Here is a 22,576-nt window from a genome sequence, read left to right on the forward strand (position 1 = left end):
CCCTAAAAAAACATAAATTGGTACTGGTGACAGACAACTAAACTGCATATTATAGTATTTCAAAGTCATCATGTTTAGTGGATCAATGCTTTACACCAGTCATCATTTATTGACAGAAGAACAGAAAAAAATGCTGGCTCTTTAATGGACCAACAGAATTTTTGCACTTTGGTACTGCTTATAATTTTTCAGTGATTTTAAAAACACTGTCTAAATAACAATTACTGTTTTGACCTCCAAATTCTCTTTACCAATTATAGTATTTTGTTCTAAACTTTGAAAATCTTCATGTTCTGGATCTGGATATTGCTGCTGAGGCTGGCATTTTCCTGCAGATCATTTATATATATTGCAATCAACAAAGATCTCACTACTAATCCCTAAGGAACACCACTAGTTACTGATTTCTGAACCGAAAATCCTCCTTTCACCGCTATTGTCTGTTTTCTGTGATCAAGCCACTTTTGTATTCATCTAGCCAGCTGACCCTGATCCCATGAATCTCTACCTTCTATATCAGTCTGCCATGAGGTATCTTATCAAATGCCTTACTAAAGTCCATGTAGACAACATCAACTGTCCCTACCTAAGCAATCATTCTTGTCACCTCCTCAAAAACCTCAATCAAGTTGGTGAGACATGACCTTTCCCACACAAATCCATGCTGCCTATCCCTAACAATGATTTGCAGTGCAGTATTTTGCTCAAAAACTGCATGCATTCATGTAAATCTCTGAGCTCAAAAACTGCATGAATTTATGTAAAACTCCGTTATCTCACTTTTTAGACTAGAATCTAAACATCATGGAATAGACAGAGAATACAGGGGGCCAACACCTTCAACATATTGTCTAGCTAACACCATTGTTAACAGCTAACCCGAGAATGCAACTTTTAAAAAAAAAGGTTTTGTGATTTATACATGAAAGAAGTGAAACTATCACTGTATTCTAACAGATGAAAGACTTAACAGACAATCAATTTTTCAATGTATAATTTCAGTTACATCACACTGTAAATTTTTGCTATAAATTCTGTGTTAGGATTGAGCCCTCCACTATCACCTGATGAAGGAGCGGCGCTCCAAAAGCTAGTGTGCTTCCAATTAAACCTGTTGGACTATAGTCTGGTGTTGTGTGATTTTTAACTTTGTATCCCTAACAAGTCCATTTGCTTCCAAATGTGAATAAATCCTGTTTCTCAGTATCATCTCCAATCGCTTCTCCACAACTGACATCAAGCTCACCATCCTGTAATTACCTGAATTACCACTATTTCCCTTCTTAAACAAAGGAATAACATTGGTCATTCGCCAGTCCTCAGGAACTTTGTCTGAGGCCAAAGTGGATGCAAAAATATCTATTAAGGCCCCAGCTATTTCCTCCCTTGCCTCCCACATTGTATTCGGATGGATCCCATCTAGCCTTGGGGGCTTGTCTACCTTAATGTATTTCAAGACACCCATCACTTCGTACTTCATTATGTTGACCTGCCCGACTGTATTCATACTTCCCCTAACTTCAACATGCCTCACGTCCCTCTCATTGGTGAATACCAATGTAGAGTACTCATTAAGGATCTCATGCATTTCCTCTGACTCCACACATAACCTTCCTCCTTTATGTGTGAGTGGGCCTACTCTTTCCATAGGTACCCTCTTGCTCCTAATATACCATAAAAGCCTTGGGATTCTTCTTCTGCCTTTTGACAAGGGCATTTCATGGCCCCTTTTAGCCCTTATAAGTCCCTGTTTGAACTGCTTTACATTCTTCAAGAACTTTGTCTATTTTTAGTTGCTTAGACATTAGGCATGCCTTTTTTCATTTGACTAAGCTGAACATTTCCCCTGTCATCCAAAATTCCCAAATTCTGCCATTCCTGTCCTTCACTTTCATGGGAGGCATGTCTGTCCTTCACTTGAATCAATTGGTCCTTAAAATATTCTCACATTTGAAGAAGTAACAAAGAGGATTAATGAAGGCATAGCAGTGGACACAATATATATGGAGTTCAGTAAGGCATTCAACAAGGTTCCTCATGATAGACTGGTCAGCATGATTAGATTACATGGAATACAGGGAGAACTAGCCATTTGGATATCGAACTGGCTCAAAGGTAGAAGACAGAAGGTTGCTTTTCACACTGGAAGGCTGTAACCAGTGGTGTGCCATTGGGATCGGTGCAGGTCCACTGCTTTTCATCATTTATACAAATGATTTGGTTGTGAACATAGGAGGTATGTTTGGTAAGTTTGCAGATGACAGCAAAATTGGAGGTGCAGTGATCAGTGTAGAAGGTTACCTCAGAGTACAACAGTTAATGGACTGAGAAATCCATTGAGGACTGATGGAGTTTAATTTAGATAAATGTGAGGTGCTGCATTTTGGAAAGGCAAATCAGGGCAGAACTTATGCATTTAATGATAAGGTCCTGGGGAGTGGTGCTGAACAAAGAGACCTTGAAGTGCAGATTCATTGTTCCTTGAAAGTGGAGTCCCAGATAGACAGGACAGTGAAGAATACATTTGGTATGTTTGATTTCCTGATGAATGGCTCCTGCCCGAAACATCGATTTTCCTGCCCCTCGGACGCTGCCTGACCTGCTGTGCTTTTCCAGTACCACTCTAATCTTGACTCTGATCTCCAGCATCTGCAGTCCTCACTTTCGCCATTTTGATTTATTGGTCAGTGCATTGAGTATAGGATTTGGGAGCAGCTATGGAGGACATTGGTTAGGCTCCTTTTAGAATACTGCATACAGTTCTGGTCTCCCTGCTATAGGAAGGATTTTGTGAAACTTGAAAGGGTTCAGAAAAGATTTATAGTGATGTTGCCAGGGTTGGAGGATTTGAGCTATAGGGAGAGGCTGAATAGGCTGTGGCTACTTTCCCTGGAGTTGCGGAGGCTGAGGAGTGAGCATATAGAGGTCCATAAAGTCATGAGGACGATGGATAGAGTGAATAGCCAAAGTCTTTTCTATAGGCTGGAGGATTTCAAAACAAGAGGGCATAGGTTAAAGGTGAGAAGAGAAAAACTTAAAAGGAATCTAAGGGGTAACTTTTTCACACAGATGGTAGTGCATGTATAGAATGAGCTGCCAGAGGAAGTGGTGGAGGCTGATACAATTACAACATTTAAAAGGCATTTGAATGAGTATATGAATAGGAAGGGTTTGGAGGGATATGGGCCAAATGTTGGGAAATGGGACTAGATTAGTTCAGGATATCTGGTTGGCAGGGATAAGTTGGACCGAAGAGTCTGTTTCTGTGCTGTACAACTCTATGACTCTATGTCAGATTTAGATTTACCCTCAGACAGCCGCTCCCAATCCACATTCTCCAACTCCTGTCTAATTCAGTTATAGTTGGCCTTCCCCCAATTTAATACCTTCATCCAAGGTTCATTCTTGTCCTTATTTATAAATATCCAAAAACTTACAGAGTTATGGTCCCTATTTCCAAAATGATCCCCCATTTTAAACTTTGATCACCTGGCTGAGCTTATTTCCCAATATCAGATCCATTATGGCCCCCTCCCTCATTAGACTACCCACATACAGTTTCAAAAAACCCTCCTGGATACATATAACAAATTGGTCCCCATCCAAATGCCTGGCACTAAGTGAGTCCCAGTCAATATAGGGGTTGTTTAAATCATCCACCAGAGCAACTATGTTATTTTCATTTCTTTCCAGAATCTTTCTCTATCTCCACTGGCAGCTGGGAAATCTGTATTACAATCCCAGCATTGTCACTGCACCCTTCCTATTCCTGCGTCTAACACATAATACCTCACTGCAAGATCCCTTCAGGGTGTCCTCTCTCAACACAGCTGTGATATGTTCCCTAACCAGTAATGCAACTGCTGTAGGTCTTTTGCTTCCTCCTCCATCTAAAAGATTGATATCCTGAAGCGTTACATTGCCAGTCCTGTCCCTTTTTCAACCACGCTTCTGTGATAGCAACGACATCATAATTCCATGCTTTAATCGAGGCTCTAAGTTCATCCGTCTTACCTGTCATATTTCTTACATTGAAGTAAAATAAGTCCAAGCTCCGAATCCACTAAGCTCAGCAACCTCTGCCTGACTGCTCTTGCTCTTAGCTATAGTTGCCTTAATCTCAAGGTCTTCCCCAGTTTCTATACTTACTGACCTGCTGCTCAATATATCTTCCTACAACTTGTGTGTGACCACACTTTTATAACTTCTATCTCTGATGCTCTTCACTACATGTGTGCTCCTTAGTGCCTCCAACTGCCTCTCAAGCCGATCAATTCATTCGGTGAGCAGCTGATGCTGGCTACACTTCCTCCAGATCTCATTATCAGGGATGCTCTCGGCATCCATCATTAACCACATCTTGCAGATGGAACACAAAATCCCACCAACTGACATTGACTACACTTCTATTGGATGTTAGTTTACAAGTTAAATGTTAATTAGCTCACAAAAATTACAGTTATTACTGTCTAACAAATAGCACCTCCCCCCCCCCCCCACTCTCTGAACTCCATGTACTGACCAGAAGATGAATTAACTGTACTAACCCTTTCGAAAGACTGAGACACACTTATCCTGCACTACAGTGAGATTTCTTCACCTGCAGCACCAAAGGAATGAATGGGTTAACACAAACTAGCTCCCGAACAGCACTGACCAATCAAAAAACGTATTCTCTTTTCTCCCTGCGATGTCAGCGGGATGCTTCCCCAGAATGGGTGGTTGTTAGCCCCTCCTTAAAGGACTTGTGGATAAATTGACAATCAGGCAAGTTGCTTTGGCTGGGAAGATGGTATGCTTTTTGACTATTGTTTCAGTTGTATCCATTCAGGTAAGTGGTTTATGCCTTGTCATTCATTGATGGACAAGGTGCAAAACACCTTACCTTGAGTTGTGCTAGTAGCTGAAACATTTATATGACTGGTCAAGGGGAGTGCCTAAGACATCACAGACAGAAAATTTGACAATGGGTCTTTACTTGGTGTTTGATATACAACTGCCAGTGATCAAATCAAAGCAGTCAATGACCAAGGCAAGATGAAGATTGATCATGCATTCCAATATTAATTAGCATTGGACATTCAGTATGATAAAAATAGGCAAACATATCTTTGTAATTTAAGTGAGTTGTTGAAATGATGATATAATGAAAGAGAATCAGTAACAATCTAGTGATCTTAGTCACTTCTTTCACATTCATATAACAAGATGTGACAACATTTGTTATTAAGTTCAAGGTAATCAGGAAGAGTCATCATGGCTTTGTGAAAATGAAATCATATTTGATCAAATTATTGAAGTTCATTGAGAAGGTAACATATGTGATGGATTAAGGGAAATGAGTGGGTGTACTATTCCCTGACTTTCAGAAGGCACTTGATAAGGTGCCACATCAAAGATTATTGTGCCTAAAAAGCTCATGATGTAGATGGTAACATTTTGGCATAGAAATAAGATTGGCTGGCTAAAAGGAAGCAGAAAGGAAGTGTAAATGAATCCTTTTCAGATTGGTAGGATTGGAGTATTGAGGTAAAGATGTCATGTTGCAGTTATACAGGGCCTGAATGAGGCCACACCTTGAATATTATATGCACTTTTGGTCTCCTCGCCTGAGGAAAGATGTTCTTGCTATTGAGGGAGTCCAGTGAAGGTTCTAGATTGATTGATTCCCTCGAAAGCAGGATTGACATATAAGGAAAGATTGGATCAACTGTTCTTGCATAGAACATAGGACATTATAATGCAGTACAGGCCCTTCGGCCCTCAATGCTGCGCTAACCTGTGGAAGCAATCTGAAGCCTATCTATCCTACACTATTCCATTTTCATCCATATGTTTATCCAATGACTATTTACATGTCCTTAAATTTGGTGAGTCTACTACTGTTGCAGGCAGTGCATTCCACACCTCTACTGCTCTCTGAGTAAAGAAACTTCTGACATCTGTCCTATATCTATCACCCCTCAATTTAAAGCTATGTCCTCTCGTGCTAGGCATCACCATTATGGAAAAAGGCTCACTGAAATTTAGAAGAATGAGGGAAGATTTTCATAGAAACAAAAAATCATATTGATTGGACTGGACGCAGGAAGAATGTTCCCAATGTTGGAGAAGTCCGGAACAAGGGTTCACAGTCCAAGAATAAGGGATAAGTCATTCAGGACTGACCTAAGGAAGAATTTCTTCACTCAGTGTTGTTAATCTGTGGGATTCTCTAACACAGGAAGCTGTTGGTGCTAGTTCATTAGATATATTCAAGAGGGAGTTGGACATGGCCCTTGCGGCTAAGGGGATCAAGAGGTATGGGGAGAGGATGGAAATGGGATACTGAGTTGCATGATCAGCCATGTTCATATTGAATGGTGGTGCAGTCAAAAGACCGAATGGCCTACTCCTATGCATATTTTCTATGTTTCTATGTAATGAATGACGTGTCACACAGATAGGCACAGTTTATAATTTATATAAAAAATGCTTGCTGACACCAATGATCTGATAATAATTATTGATTACATATACTCACCACTGATTATATCCAAATGCACATATAGAACATTAAGAAAGTTTTTCCAAATTAAAATTATAAGTCCATCTTGTTTTACTCTTTATTTTCATTAACCAATTTTTAATATTAGGTAGTTGTAATTCTTTGCTCAAATTTATTTATGAGAGATCCTTGAGCATGTTCCTAGGTGTCAGCAAGCATAGCCTTTATGTAAATGGTGCCGAGGAAGGTTGTATTGCCAAATGTGTTGACCACGAAAGATTGATAGAAAAATTGATTGAGAAGACGACATGGGTGGTTACAAAATTGATATTGCCAGATTACCTGAATTGGTAAAGATTTGGCAAATTGAGTCTAATGAGGGAAAATGAGTGGTTGTCCATTTTGGAAGGAAGAATAAAAAAGAAACATTCACCAAATGGTGAAAGGTTGCGGAGCTCTGAGATGCAAAGGTATCTGGGTATCCTAGTGCATGGATCACAAAAGGTTCATATGCAGAAACAGCAAGTAATCAGGAAAACCAATAGAATATTGTTGTTTATTGTGAAAGGAATGGAATACAAAAGTATGCTTCAATTATACAGGGAATTGGGAAGACCCTGTTTGGAGAAATGTACACAGTACTGGTTACAGTATTTATGAACAGATGCAAATGTGTTGCAGGCAGTTCAGAAAAGGTTTTCTAGACTAATACCTGTAATGGGCAGACTATCTTATGAGGAAATGTTGGACAGGCTAGGCTTGTATCCACTGAAGCTTAGAATAAGAAGCAATTTGATCAAAACAACATTTAACAACAACCTGAAAGGTCATGATGGGGGAGATGTGGAGAGGATGTTTCCTCTTATGTGAGAATCTAGAACAAAGGGTTACCCCTTTAAAACAGATAAGTGGAATTTTTTTCTCTCCGAGAGAGTTGTGAGTCTTTTGAACGCTCTCCTTGAAAAGACAGAGTCCTTGAATATTTTTAAGGCAGAAAATAGATTCCAGTTAAGCAAGGGGGGAAAAGTTAGCAGGATCAGAACAAATGTGGATTTGAGGTTACAATCAGATCAAATGTGAACTTATTAAATGGTGAAACAGGCTTAAGGGGCCAAATGGCCTACTCCTCCTTGTGATTCACATGTTCATATGTCTGTAAATACACTGGCGATTAACAATGTTCTTCAAACAAAAATTTACTCAGTCCTTGTGGCAATAAATAAATGACATGAAATATCATTCTCTCACAACAACAGGCAGATATCTTCTCCTACAATTCTTGGTGTTGCTTGCTCTGACCCACAAATGAATTGTTTCCAAGTGTGCTTTTCATTCATTAGCTTCAGTTGAAAAAGCATACAGTGACTTGCTGGAGAATGGACTGTGATAATCAATCTCAGGCAATAAAAATAGTAACAGGAAATCATATGCTAACTCTTTGTAACAGAATGTATTAGCCATCATAACAACTCTCAATATATCTCAAAGTAAATAATTACGTGAAGGGGTTTGAGATACTTCAACCATGAGCAATGATAAGGAATGTTAAAGTGAGTGCCAGTTCAAAATGTTTTAAATTGCTGTTAATGTAAAGAGCATCGTTTGTAATATCAAGGTCCAGAAGTAAGCACTTACCTGAAAGGAGTGACTGAGTTTAATGGTCAAGCTTGTTTTCTTATCCCAGATCAACACCAGTCCATTTTTAGCTTCAATTACAAGGTAAATGCCAAGATAACGTACTTCATAAGGAATGTGTTTGCCGCTACCAAACTTTACCACTTCATACTTTCCACCTGAGAGTTTTATTTCCAAGTTCTGAAAGATTGTAAACAATCTAGTGAGATAAATACCATGTAAAATAGCTACATATAAATTGCAGAATTAAGTTAGTGCATTTGTTGGATTATTAGAAATGTATAGTGTGTTAACAACATGTTGTGTTATTTAAACAATAATTGTTCAGCAAGTTCAAGGGATTAAAAGATGAGATACATATCTCCAGAATTTGCTGGAGTTTGCTCCAACATTTTCTTTGTATAAAGGGCACCTTGCTCTCTGGCATATGTTTAAGACTTTTCTGGTTTTGAACATTATTTGTCCCATTAAGCTTGTCACAGAAAGTTCAGTCTTATAATTAATAGCATATGTGTCTCTTTACCTTAATGATGTGAAATCCTCTAGAAATCCTTAGAGTCCAGGAATCATTTTGCTAAATCTAAACTGCCCTCCATATAAGCTACTCTATCCTGAAGGTGTGGTACCCAGGATTAGTCACGATACTTGATACAAGATCTAAAACAGGGCTTTGTATAGAAGCATGATGTTTACCCAGTTCTATTCTAACCCTCTAGACATAAAGGCTAGATTCTATTAGGTTTTTGACTGTTTCCTGATCCTCACTAAACTCATCTTCTCCATGGGTCCCATCTCCTTCTGTCACTAAAGTGCTGGCAATCTAACTTCCCCTCCTTCCAATTAGCTGAAGTATTAATTCTACTGTCCCTTTCTCTTATAAGTTAATGCTCATTATTGCTTTCCTCAATCTGCCAACCCCTACCATTCTTGCAAACTTCCATTACCAATCTCCATTTCCTCTCAAGTCCTTGCATGTGTGATCACCTCCAAAACCTGCACTTATCTTTCTTGGAATTCCATGTTTGAATCCCTCCAATCAGAATTCTGGCCTTGACTCCATATCCCCAAGCAACAAATGACACACTGTGACAAAGGTAAACTCTCCCATTTTGTCCATCACAACCTGTTGAAGTTGACCTCGCCATCCTCCTCAAACATCTCCATTGCTTTTTTTATTCTCTCTCTCAAGGGATTACAAGATGAGATACATATTTCCAGCATCTGCTGGAGTTTGCTCCAACATTTTCTTTGTATAAAGGGCACCTTGCTCTCTTGGCATATGTTTAAGACTTTTCTGGTTTTGAACATTATTTGTCCCATTAAGCTTGTCACAGAAAGTTCAGTCTTATAATTAATAGCATATGTGTCTCTTTACCTTAATGATGTGAAATCCTCTAGAAATCCTTAGAGTCCAGGAATCACTTTGCTAAATCTAAACTGCCCTCCATATAAGCTACTCTATCCTGAAGGTGTGGTACCCAGGATTAGTCACGATACTTGATACAAGATCTAAAACAGGGCTTTGTATAGAAGCATGATGTTTACCCAGTTCTATTCTAATCCCCGAGACACAAAGGCTAGATCCTATTAGGTTTTTGACTGTTTCCTGATCCTCACTAAACTCATCTTCTCCATGGGTCCCATCTCCTTCTGTCACTAAAGTGCTGGCAATCTAACTTCCCCTCCTTCCAATTAGCTGAAGTATTAATTCTACTGTCCCTTTCTCTTATAAGTTAATGCTCATTATTGCTTTCCTCAATCTGCCAACCCCTACCATTCTTGCAAACTTCCATTACCAATCTCCATTTCCTCTCAAGTCCTTGCATGTGTGATCACCTCCAAAACCTGCACTTATCTTTCTTGGAATTCCATGTTTGAATCCCTCCAATCAGAATTCTGGCCTTGACTCCATATCCCCAAGCAACAAATGACACACTGTGACAAAGGTAAACTCTCCCATTTTGTCCATCACAACCTGTTGAAGTTGACCTCGCCATCCTCCTCAAACATCTCCATTGCTTTTTTTATTCTCTCTCTCAAGGGATTACAAGATGAGATACATATCTCCAGCATTTGCTGGAGTTTGCTCCAACATTTTCTATGTATAAAGGGCACCTTGCCCTCTTGGCATTTGTTTGTATAAAGGGCACAGTACACTGGCTGTAGCCAGCCAGCTCGGAGTCAGTCCTCAATTGAGGAGATTCTAATCTCCTGATTATGCATATTTTTTCCTTCTGAGGAGATTCTTAATCTCCTGGCAATATATATTTTGCCTTTTAATCTAATCCCCTGTTTATTTATTTTTTATTTTCTTTTATCCTCTCCTCATACTACTGCCAAACAGTAGTAGTGCTTATTTCTCCCCAAAACTCATGTCGTGCGCGTGTAGGTGTCGGACACAGTGAAGAAATATTGACTGCAGAAAACTTTATTCCTATACCACCACCAGGAAGAGAAACAAACACACCCAAATGTTTGGGAGAAGATTTGTAGCGCGGGTGCTCATTGTTGTGGTTCTGTTTGCTGAGCTGGGAATTTGTGTTGCAGACGTTTCGTCCCCTGTCTAGGTGACATCCTCAGTGCTTGAGGATTTCTGAAACATTTCAAAAACATTTCTGAACTGACAGCCAGACTACTGTGACCACTAGGACTCATAACAGGACACAAACCAACAGCCACTCTCAGACAACAACTCACTAAGACGAAGGACCCGATACCCAGAACGAGCAAAACCAATGTAGTGTACAAAATCCCATGCAAGGACTGCACAAAACACTACGTAGGACAAACAAGAAGACAGCTAACGATCCGCATCCAAGAACACCAACTAGCCACGAAATGACATGACCAGCTATCCTTGTAGCCACACACTCAGATGACAAGCAACATGAGTTCGACTGGGACAACACTACTATTATAGGACAAGCCAAACAGAGAACAGCCAAGGAATTCCTAGAGGCATGACACTCATCCACAGATTCAATCAACAAGCACATCGACCTGGACCCAATATACCGACCACTGCAATGGACAGCTGGAACTGAAACATCACAGAAGCGCTTCACAGGAGGCTCCCATGCACTGAGGATGTCACCTCGACAGGGGACAAAAAGTCTACAACACAAATTCCAGCTCGGCAAACAGAACCACAACACCCAAATGGCCAGTGACAAGTAGTGCCCCATCCCTTAAGGGCAAAACCTGCATGAATAAACATCTCCATTGTCATCCAGGTAGATGAGACTACTCTCTCCTGGTTCCAATCTTATCTATTTAATCATGGCCAAGTATTATTCCCAATGGCTTCCCTTCCTGCTCCCGCAGTGTTAGCTCCAGGTCCTATCCTGTGTTTTATCCTCTGCTGCAATTTTGTGGTAGCTTTTGAAGGCATATAATTAGTGTTCACATTTACTCTGATGACATCCAGTTCTATTTAACCACCACCTCTGTCAACCCTGAAGTGTTCAGATTGCTATCTGACATCCAGGACTAAATCAGGAGAAATTTTCTTCAATCAATCACTGAGATGACCAAAGCCACCTTTGATGCCCACTTCAAACTCCATTTTCTAGCTAATAACTTAGTCTCATGCAGTTGCCAGCAAGAGGGACAATCTTTTTATTCTTGCTGTTAATGCCCAACATCACTCTGCCTTAGCTCATCTACTGCTGAAATCCACAATGCATTTGTTATCTCCTAAAATTGACTAAACCACTGCACACTCATCTGGTCTTACATATTCTATACTTTGTAAACTTTGGGTCATGAAACTTTCTGATGCTTGCGTACTAACTCACACCAAATCCTGTTCACCAATGACCCATGTGTTCACAGACCTACACGAGGCTTTGATCAAGCAAAGTCTTGATTTTTAAAACTGTTGCCTTGTTTTGAAAACCCTCCATGGCTTCACTACCTCCTACCTCTGTCGTATCCTGAGCCTCGCAACCTTACCAGAATGTTCATCTAATTTTGGCCTTAAGCATCTTTGACTTTAACTGATCCACAGTTGGCAGCTTAACTTCAGTTGCCTAGGTCGTAAGCTCTAGAATTCCCTCCCTCACCTCTCTGCCTCTCTAGGATATTGACCTCCTTCTTCCTACATTGCTAGGCATTTCTCCAAATGGCTGCACTGACCTTGGTGGTGATCTCAGAGCAGACTGGCATGATCTGCCATCGTAGCCTCCCCTGCTGGTCCTAGGGGAAGAGGATGTCCCATCTGTGCACCACACTGTCCACCAGGACCTTTAGGTCCTTGGCTTCAAAATGGAACACCAAATTTTTTTTGTCTGCCTTTTTGGGAAAATGTCTTTAACCATGCAGGGCTCCAGACTGATGGTGCTTGTCTAGATGCACAATGGTCTTTTAAATAGCACTGAAGCCAAGAATGTTGATCAAGTCTGGGAAACCTGGTGAGCTGTTTTGGGAAAAGTGCACAATGACTGAGATAGAATAGTGCAAGAGGGAGGCTATAGGCACATGGTAGTTAATGAGGTGAGTTTGGTAAGGTAGTGAGAAAATCCATTGAGCCTCGCAGTGAAAACCCTTCCAAAGAATTTCATGCATTTAGCATTTAGCCAAATAAACATCAGATTCAGCCCACTTACTCTGTTTGTCTGCTTCCAAACTTGCTGAGTTTTTCACACCATTCTGTTTTTTTCTTTCAGAAGATTATAGTTATGGCATTTTACATGTTCTCATTGACCTACTTTAAAACCCTGAAGTGGAAACCATCTGGAGATTTATTACTCTTTAGCACCTTTGCTTTCCTCATTACGTTTACATTGTTTAAGTCAATTGCAGTGAATCCCTGCCTCTTCTTCAATATTAATAGTCTTGGCAGGTATAGCAGACTATCCTTTTCCTTTCCTGTAAACTCTGACTCAATACAGTTATTTGATGTGCCCATCATTTTCTTATGCTCACTGATCACACCAGTGCTATCATTCTCAAGAGTCCATATTACTCCTGATTGATCTGAGTTGAATCTGTATTTGTATAACAACTACCTCATTTGGGCAGCATAGGCATATTTGTCCATCAGCAGCACTGTTGTTTTCCCACATATGTTTCTTAATTCTCTCTTGTGAAGCAACCAATCTGGTTGTTAGTCTGTTCCTTTTTGTTTGTTGCAGAGTTATTGTTTCTACTATCTTTTCAATCCCAATTCATTCACTTAAAATTTTTGTAACTGCCACATTCATGCTTTTCACTGGGATCCTGGTCCCCAGCCTGGTTCGGCAAATGTACAATTCCCTCCTGTTCCAGTGCCGGTGCCGGTGTCTGATACAACACCTTTCCCACATCATTCTTTCAGTCACTTCCCTTATCTACTAATTTCTATTTCAGTTTGTATGTGGGTTGGGCAAAATACCAAGATTCCAACCCTGTTTTTTAAAATATTTAATACCTCGTTCCCCTCAACACTTTTGCTTGTACCCGTTCAAGTCCATGAAGTAGATACAGTGATTCTGATTGCATATTATCCTGTTCACTTACCCCTAAGAAGATTTTAATTGATTTAGAACATGTTGTTCCAGTGGTCCCACAAGGGATGTTTTCAGTGATTACTCTGAAGGTGCCATTCAAGGTGTTATTTCCACAATAATCCTAGCAAGTATGAATAGACAGAATTAAAAACTAACAAGTCTACAGAATATATAACTGTAAGTCTATAAATATACAGCAAATAAAACTAATTTAGCTCTAAAAATTCCGAAATTGGAATGCAAGAGCAGTAATAAATGGAGCAATTTAGCATCATTGTACTTGTTGAACTATTAAAGTAGCACCATTACGTAGTTAACTTTCACTGACATAAGATCCAAATTTTACTTTACATTGTCAATCTTTTGTTCTATTTGAAAAATAAGACAATGATTATTTTAATGAATAGGCATATTTGTCTCCAATACCTGTGCAACAACGTATTCACAGTCACCATTAAAATTGTAACGTTTTCCATCGAAAGTGACATAGTTCCCATCTCCATAGATCATACATGTCCCATGACACTGTTGGTTTGTGCAGGTCCACAATCTATTTTTGCATTCACTTAAAAAGTCAAACAAGATGTACATTAACCAAATTACATTGCTAGTGTTATTACACTGATGTACCTTACCTGTTGGTTAAAAATGAGTAAATATTTTCTACGTACCATGAATTACAGTCCACCTGTACAATGTCCCCAGAATGGTACTGAATTCCATTATGAGTACATGGGCACTGATTTATGGGAATACAGCCACCACTTCCATCAGAAACTAAACCATCAGGACATACACAACCAGAGACACAACCTGTGGCATACTGTAAAGAAAAAAAAATTGCAAGTTTAATTTAATCACTGAGCAGCAAAGAGCGACAATATCCAGAGATTACCAAAACACTGACAAGTACAAAATAAAAGCAACAGGGAAAATATAGGCGGAAAGACTAGATTACGTCTGGAGTATTACGTTTATGAAGAACATAATGGATTGGGCGGCATGGGAGAGGTGCAATGCAAACTCACCAGGATGACAATGAAACAAAAGGGATAAATGATGCAAGGATTGTAAAAAATGAGGCTCACATTCCCTCAAGCACAGAAAATTCAGGGGGTTATAATTGAAATGTTTAAGTTGATTATACGATATGTCTGGGTACATAAAGCAAACATTTTTAAAACTAATTTTTGGGAAGTCACTAACTTTGGCAAGGTCAGCATTTAGTTTCCATCCTTAACTTACTCTTGAAGATGCTAGTGAGGCACATTCTTGAACTGCTTCAGTCTTTCTGTTGTCAGTAAACTCTTAGTGCTGTCAGGAAGGGAGTTCCAGGATTTTGAGGCATAGACATTGAAGGAATAACTAATATATCTCCAAGTCAGGAAGCTGTGTGACTCAAGGGAAAACTTGCAGAAGGTGGTGTTTCTGCCTTTGTCCTGATAGGTAACAAAGGTTGCAGATTTAGAAAGTACCGAGCAGATTCTTGCAACAAATCTTACAGATGGAATACACAGTTACCACTGTGTGTTGGTAGTGGAGAGAATGAATGTATAAGGTGATGGATGGGGTTCCAATCAAGTGGGCTGCATTAGATGGTACCAAGTTGCTTGAGTGTTGTTAGAGCTGCACTCATCCAGACAAATGGAGAGTATTGTATCACACTCCTGACTTCTGTCTTGTAGATAATGAATTTATCCTGGGAAGATCTCCTCTAATTCACACACCATTCTGACTTGGAACTCGCATTGTCATGGGGTCAAAATTCTGGAATTCCTTTCCTAACAACATCAGGGGATGTACCGACAACCCAATGTCTGCACAGTTCAAGGAACCAGCTCATTACAACCTTCTTATGAGCAATTAAGGATGAGCAATAAACACTAGTCTAACCCATGACATCCACTTCCCATAACAATTTTTTTAACAACTGATGCGCAAGGTTTGCAGTGTCAGGAGATGAGTTATCTGATGTAGAATTCAGCCTGTGAGTTGTCCATGTAGCCACAGAGTTTATTCAGCTGATTCAGTTACATTGACTGTCACAAACAGATGGTTAGATTGTCTCTTACTAGAGAAGTGATTGCTTGATATTTGTTTAGCATGAATGTCATTTGCCATTCTCAGTCCAAGCCAGAATGTTGTCGAGATCCTGCTACATGTGGAATGAATTCTTTCGGTATCAGAGCAGTTGGAAATTCTACTGAATACTGTTTAACGATCTGTGAACATCCACACTTATGACTTTATTTTGGAGGAAATATCATTTTTATGTAGGTAGCCGAAAATAAGGTGTCATATCAGGAAGAATTTCTTCATACAAAGATCTGCAACAATCTAGAATTCTCCCCATATGTTGAATTTTTTTTACTATTATTGTTCACTTCTGGGATATGGGTGAGACTGGCTGGGCAGCATTTATTGCCTGTCCAGAGTTGCCCTTGAGAAAGTAATGGGTGAGCTGTCTTCTTGAACTGCTGTACTCCATGTGCTGTCGGTAGACCCACATTGCCCGTAGGGAGGAAATTCCAAGATTTGACCAAGTGACATTGAAGGAACAATGATATATTTACAAGTCAGGATAGTGACTGGCTTGAAGGGGGACTTGCAGGTGGTGATGTTCCCTACCTGCTTCCCTTTTTTTTCTTGGTGGAAGTGGTCATGGATTTGCAAGGTGGTGTCTAAGGATGTTTGGAAAATTTCTGCAATGTATGTTGTAGTGGTGGGTGGAGGGAGTGGATGTACTTCCAATCAAGCAGGCTGCCACGTCCTGGATGGTGTCAAGTGTCTTGTATTCTTGGAACAGCATCCATCCAGGAAAGTGTGGAATGTTCCATCACTCCCCTGACTTGGGCGTTGCAGATGGTGGTCAGGCTTTGGGGAGTCAGAAGGTGAGTTACTGCTGTAGTACTCCTATCTCTATCTGCTCTTGTAGTCACCATATTTATATGGTGAGTCCAGCTAAGTTTCTGATCAATGGTTAACCCAAGGTGTTGATAATGGGGGATTCAGTGATGATAACACCATTGAAAGTCAAGGAGCAGTGGTTAGACTATCTCTTACTGGAGAATGTTATTGCCTTGCTTTTGTGTTGTACAAACGTTACTTGCCACTTGTTAGCCCAAGCCTGAATATTGTCCAGAACTTGGTGCATTTGAATATAGACCAGTTTAGTATCTGAGGAGTCGTAAGTGGAAATATTGTCCAGCCATTGGCAAACATCCCCACTCCTGATCTTATGATGGAGGAAGGTAATTGATGAAGCAGCTGAATATGGTTGGGCCTAGAAAACCTTCCTAAAGAATACATGCAGAGATGTCCCGGTGCTGAGGTGACTGACCTCTGATAACCACAACCATCTTCCCATGTACCAGGTATGAGTCCAACCAGCAGAGTTTGCCCCTGATTCCAATTAATTTCAGTTTTGCAAAGGCTCCTTGATGCCACACTTGGTCAAATGCGACCTTGATGTCAAGGGCTGTTATTGTCACCTCATCTCTGGAATTCAGTTCTTTTGTCCATGTTTTGAACCACGTTTTACTCCTGTAATAGGACAGGAGTGTCAGTGAGCAGGTTGTTGTTGATAGCTCTGTTGATGACATCTTCCATCACTTTATGGATGATCAAGTGGAAACTGGGGCAAAAACTGGCTGGATTGGATTTGTCCTGCATTTGTATATAGCACATCTCTGGCAATTTTCCACATTGTCGGGTGGAGGCCAGGATTGTAGCTGTACTGGAACAGCTTGGATAGGAATGCAGCAGGTTCTGGAGTACAACTCTTCAGTACTATTGCAAGAATGTTGTCAAGGCCCATAATCTTCACAGTATCCAATGCCACCAACTGCTTCTTGATTTCACATGGAGTGGAGTGAGTTAAATTGGTTGAAGACTGGTATCTGTAATTCAAGGGAGAAAGCCAAGGTGGATCATTCACTCAGTGCTTCTAGCTGAGGATTGTTGTAAATGCTTCAGCCTTATCTTTTTATCACTGAGGATGGGAATACTTGTAGAGCATCTTCCAGTGAAAAAGTTAAAAATCACTCAACACCAGGTTAAAGTTCAGCAGATTTATTTGAAAGCACTAGTTTTCGAGCTGCTGCCTCTTCATCAGATGGTTCTGTTAACAACCACCTGATGAAGAGGCAACACCTCAAAGACTAGTGCAACCAAATAAACCTGTTGGACTTTAACCTGATGTTGAGTGATTTTTAACTTTGTCCAGCCCAGTCCAACACCTCCAAATCATGAGTCGCTTAATTGTCCACCACCATTCACGACTGGATGTGGCAGGGCTGTAAAGTTTAGATCAGATTGCTTGGCTCTTTCTATTAGTTGTCACTGTGCTGTTTTCCATACAAATAGTTCTGTGTTGCAGTTTCACCAGGTTGACATCTCATTTTTAGGCATGCCTAGTCTGCTCCTCGCATGCCGTCTTGTACTCTTCATTGTATCCGGGTTGATCCCTTGGCTTGATGCTCATGGCTGAGTTGGGGAAATGCTGGGCCATGAGGTTGGAGTATGATCCTGCTACGGTTGAAGGCCCACCACGCTCATGGATGCCCAGACTTTAGTTGCTAGATGTGTTCAAAATCTGTCCCATTACAACAGTATAGTTTAGTTAGATAAGGGTAGTAATGGATGTGGAAAAAAAGCAGGGAGATGGACACAGACCAGTCATTATCTTAAACGAAGGGCAGAAGACTCAATAGAATACACAAATTACTTCTGTTCCTATATTACTCAGATCTCTGAGCTACTACAGTGTCTTTACACCATGTGCTACATTGAGTAGAGGAGATTAAAGACAAGACAAAATAAATCCCTGAGCAAATAAGCAGAATGGTAGATCTAATGTCAAGAATAAAGAACCATATGTAAGAATCAGGAGTGTATCCAACTATTAAAATATTTACACAGACAATCACACTCATTATTAATACTTACACACTCCATATCAAGGGTTTGGCAACTCTTCTGACACTCTGTACCAACACCGTCAGCTGAAGCATTATTGCAGTCAAAGTAAACCATGGGAGCAGCACAGGCTGGAAAGCAGAGCCAAAAATGGGTTTAGGAAATACAAACAAAAATTGTCTGTCTGAATAATTACTTTTCTTCAAAATGTTACCTTGAAGTTTTAATTCTTTTCCAATGCACTCAAGCTTCCCTTGATTGCAGGTACTAAAATAAAATAACAGGATTTCAACAAAGAGTTCGGCTACTGCTGCACGGTTAAATAATTAATTAATTAACTTCATAAGCTCACCACATGGCATCTTCCTCATGAATGACCTCTCCTGCTGGCACTGTCAACCCCCTATAATAGCATGGACACCTGGAGGGTGGTACACATTTGCCAGTTTCCTCCATGTAGGTTCCATTAGCACAACCACATCCATCAACTGGCTCAAAGTCAATCTCACATGTTTTATCTGGGGCTCCTAGGGACTTGCACGTACGATGGCAGCTTGTCATACTGTAGCTGTAGATCAGAGTCTTGGGACAGGTGAGGTATTTGACTAAAATGAACAAACACAGGGAAAAAAATGAGGAATTTCCAAACTACCAGTTTAAAATAAATAAAATAAACATAATCTTATTTTGAGATACATTACTTCAGAATTTAAAAGGTAACAAAGATAGAACTAGAGAATGAGGCGAGCTGGGCAACTCTTGGGAGCTACTACAGGCATGATTAGCCAAATGGCCGCCTTACGAACTGTAAAATTCTACAATGTCAGCTAATAACACAATGTGTTACTATAGGTTTAGTTTTTATTCTGGAGGCAGATAGCAGTAGTCAGGAAAATTCCTGGCTTGGCCTGCTCATTTTGAAGTGTTATGGACCAGACCAAACCACTTTTGAAATATATGAAGAAGATAGCCTTGACCCCAACCTTTTCTTTTTTTTAAAGGCAAGTGTAAGGTGTTTTGTAATGCATGAAATTTGATTGATCAAACTACCAGGCATGAAGAAAAATACATTTTATTTTCACTATAGTGTAAGAATACAAGTGTGCAATTCTGGTCTCCCTGCCCATAAGGAAGGATGTTGTGAAACTTGAAAGGGTTCAGAAGACATTTACATGAATGTTGCCAGGGTTGGAGGATTTGAGCTATAGCGAGGCTGAACAGGCTGGGGCTGTTTTCCCTGGAGCGTCGGAGGTTGAGGGGTGACCTTATAGGGGTTTATAAAATCATGAGGAGCAAGGATAGGGTAAATAGATAAAGTATTTTCCCTGGGGTGACAGAGTCTAGAACTACGGGCATAGGTTTAAGGTGAGAGGGGAAAAGTTAGAAGGAACCTAAGGGGCAACTTTTTCACATAGGGTGGTGCGTGTATGGAATGAGCTGCCAAAAGAAGTGGTGGAGGCTGGTACAATTGCAACATTTAAAAGGCATCTGGATGGCTATATGAATAAGAAGGGTTTAGGGGGTTATGAGCTGGGTGCTGGCAGGTGGGACTAGATAAGGTTAGGATATCTGATCAGCATAGATGAGTTGGACCATGTTTCCGTGTTGTACATCTCTATGACTCTAAATGAAACAGAATAACAACTCTATTGGAAGACTTAACAGACTAATAGGTCATTTAACTACTAAAGAACAACTGTTCCAATATTGTAATATTCCATAAATACACCCGTGGCAAATGCAAATTCAGTAAAATAGATTGCCTCACACGTAATTCTCAAAGCAGGAAGAGGACCCAACATTTTAGCTGTAATCAAGAGAAATAATAGCTTCCACATCTAGCTTCAAGACTCCAGCAATGCTGGAAGTTTAACTAAAATCCTGGTTCTGTGGGAGCTTGACCCCACCCATTTGTGCTGCTTCTATTGTTCCAGCTAAAAAATAAACGCAAGGTCTGGCAAGGTGTTTACTTTATTGGCTTGAAACAGACTGCGTATCACCTCTACCTCAACTCCCTTCATTTTAAAAACAAACAGGACAAATTACACTTCTTAAAGCCATAGTATCATCGGAGAAGTAAGTGTTCATAAAGACAGGGTTTTTTTTTCCTGGCAAGAGGAGTTACTGGCTGCATTCAGGCTATCCAACCAGGAAAATATTCAGAGGCTGCCAGGTGTCAAAGGAAGCCTCACTTTGATTCTGTCAGACTTTGTCTCAGGAATAAAGTAAAATCTGTAACAACCTCTAGCTCCCCCACCTTATACCCGCCACCCCCCCCCCCCCCGCCCACACACTTCCAGTTCATGCTGTTCTGTACCTTTCCACTCACTCCCATGATTTCTTAGACTCTTAATGCCACACTATGCCTCCACCTACCCCAGTGACTCATCCAACTGTCTAGCCAAGCTATATGAGAGGATATGAGAAAAATAATAGGGCAAGAATAATAAAAAAAACTCTAAATATGTTTTATATATGCATAAACAGCAAGAAGATAATAAAGAAACAGTACAATTGATTGGAGACCATAAAGAAAGCTTGCATGGGTAGGGGGTGACATGGGCATGTTCTTAGTAAATGTTTTACACTGATTTTCACAAAAGTGAAGGACCATGCAGATGTGTTTAGGAGAAAGAGTATGAAATATTGAATGGGATAAGCATGAGAGAAGAACTGTTAAATACTTAGCAATTTATAAGTGGATAAATTATGAGTCCTGGATGAAATACATCCCAAGTTGCTGGAAGAAGCAAAAGAAATAATAGCAGACTTTGACATAAAAACCTACAAATCAGGAGGGGTAGGTCATTAAGTCTCTCAACACTGCTCTACCATTCAATGACATTGAAGTTACGTTAGATTAAACACAAACTCAAATCTACATTCCTGCTTACCCCCAATAACATGTAGTCCTTGTTCAACAAGCACCTACCTACCATTGCCTTGAAAAGATTCAAGAGCTGTACACCCACCATCTTTTTAAGGTCAACCATCATCTCAGATCCTATCTGACCAGAGACCAGAGTGCTGGAGGATGTCAATCATCATTGCTTCTTTAGAAACAGAATGAGTAATGAAAGGCTGGTTGGTCTACACTCTGTGCGAGAAAAATAATTTTTTAAAATTCTGAAGCACAGTAGATAGGCATGGATTAGTCAAGGACAGTTATTGTGGATTGTTAAAGGGCGATGGCATCTGACTAGTTTGATTTGAATACTTTGAAGCGAGGAACGAGAAGGCAAGAAGATATACATTAAGTGTGGGACATTAAGAGAGGACATAAGACTTGAGCTGATTGCACAAATATGTTGGGGCAAGGCCACTGTGGGACTTAAAAATAAGGATTAGAATTTAAATGTTGTACTTTTTGAGCGTCTTGTGCCAATATAAGTCAGTGAAGAGGCTGACAAACCAGTAGGATAGAATATGAGTAGCTGTTTTAGTCAAATCTAAATTCATATAGAGGATACTAGTAGCTTAGTAGAAGAGTTAGAGTGTAAAGATGCACAGTCATTTAAAGTTGGAAGAATGAGGTTTGCTGATGGATAAAATGTAGGATTTAAATTCTGTTCATGGTTCTTTTTTCATTCATTCACAGAATGAGGGCATTGCTGGCTAAGCCACTATTTATTGCCCATCTTTAATTACCCAGAGGGCACTTCAGAGTCAACCATATTGCCATAGCTCTGTAGTCACTTGTAGGCCTGGCCAGCTAAAGACAGCAGTTTCCTTCCCAAAAAGACACTAGTGAATCAGTTAGGTTTTCCAACAATTGACAGTGATTTCATGGTTGTTATTAGATTAGATTTTTTAAAAAATCTAATCTTTGTGGGCGGCACGGTGGCACAGTGGTTAGCACTGCTGCCTCACAGCGCCAGAGACCTGGGTTCAATTCCCGACTCAGGCGATGGACTGTGTGGAGTTTGCACATTCTCCCTGTGTCTGCGTGGGTTTCCTCCGGGTGCTCCGGTTTCCTCCCACAGTCCAAAAGATGTGCAGGTCAGGTGAATTGGCCATGCTAAATTGCCTGTAGTCTTAGGTAAGAAGG

The 22,576-nt window shown here is 40.2% G+C and overlaps 1 protein-coding gene across 1 annotated transcript in view; it reads right to left on the reverse strand.

Annotated features, from left to right (window-relative positions):
- Positions 1-22,576, reverse strand: part of LOC122558122 (mucin-2) — an 81,910-nt gene that overhangs the window by 24,786 nt on the left and 34,548 nt on the right. The window contains exons 16-22 of the mRNA XM_043706440.1: positions 18,881-19,133; positions 18,743-18,795; positions 18,559-18,659; positions 14,283-14,434; positions 14,038-14,176; positions 13,622-13,732; positions 8,123-8,302 (exon numbers count right to left, since the gene is read on the reverse strand). Coding sequence (XP_043562375.1) covers positions 8,123-8,302; positions 13,622-13,732; positions 14,038-14,176; positions 14,283-14,434; positions 18,559-18,659; positions 18,743-18,795; positions 18,881-19,133 — 989 coding nt within the window. The remainder of the gene's footprint in view (positions 1-8,122; positions 8,303-13,621; positions 13,733-14,037; positions 14,177-14,282; positions 14,435-18,558; positions 18,660-18,742; positions 18,796-18,880; positions 19,134-22,576) is intronic.

The sequence above is a fragment of the Chiloscyllium plagiosum genome, chromosome 16 (assembly GCF_004010195.1).
Source record: "Chiloscyllium plagiosum isolate BGI_BamShark_2017 chromosome 16, ASM401019v2, whole genome shotgun sequence".
NCBI lineage: Eukaryota > Metazoa > Chordata > Chondrichthyes > Orectolobiformes > Hemiscylliidae > Chiloscyllium > Chiloscyllium plagiosum.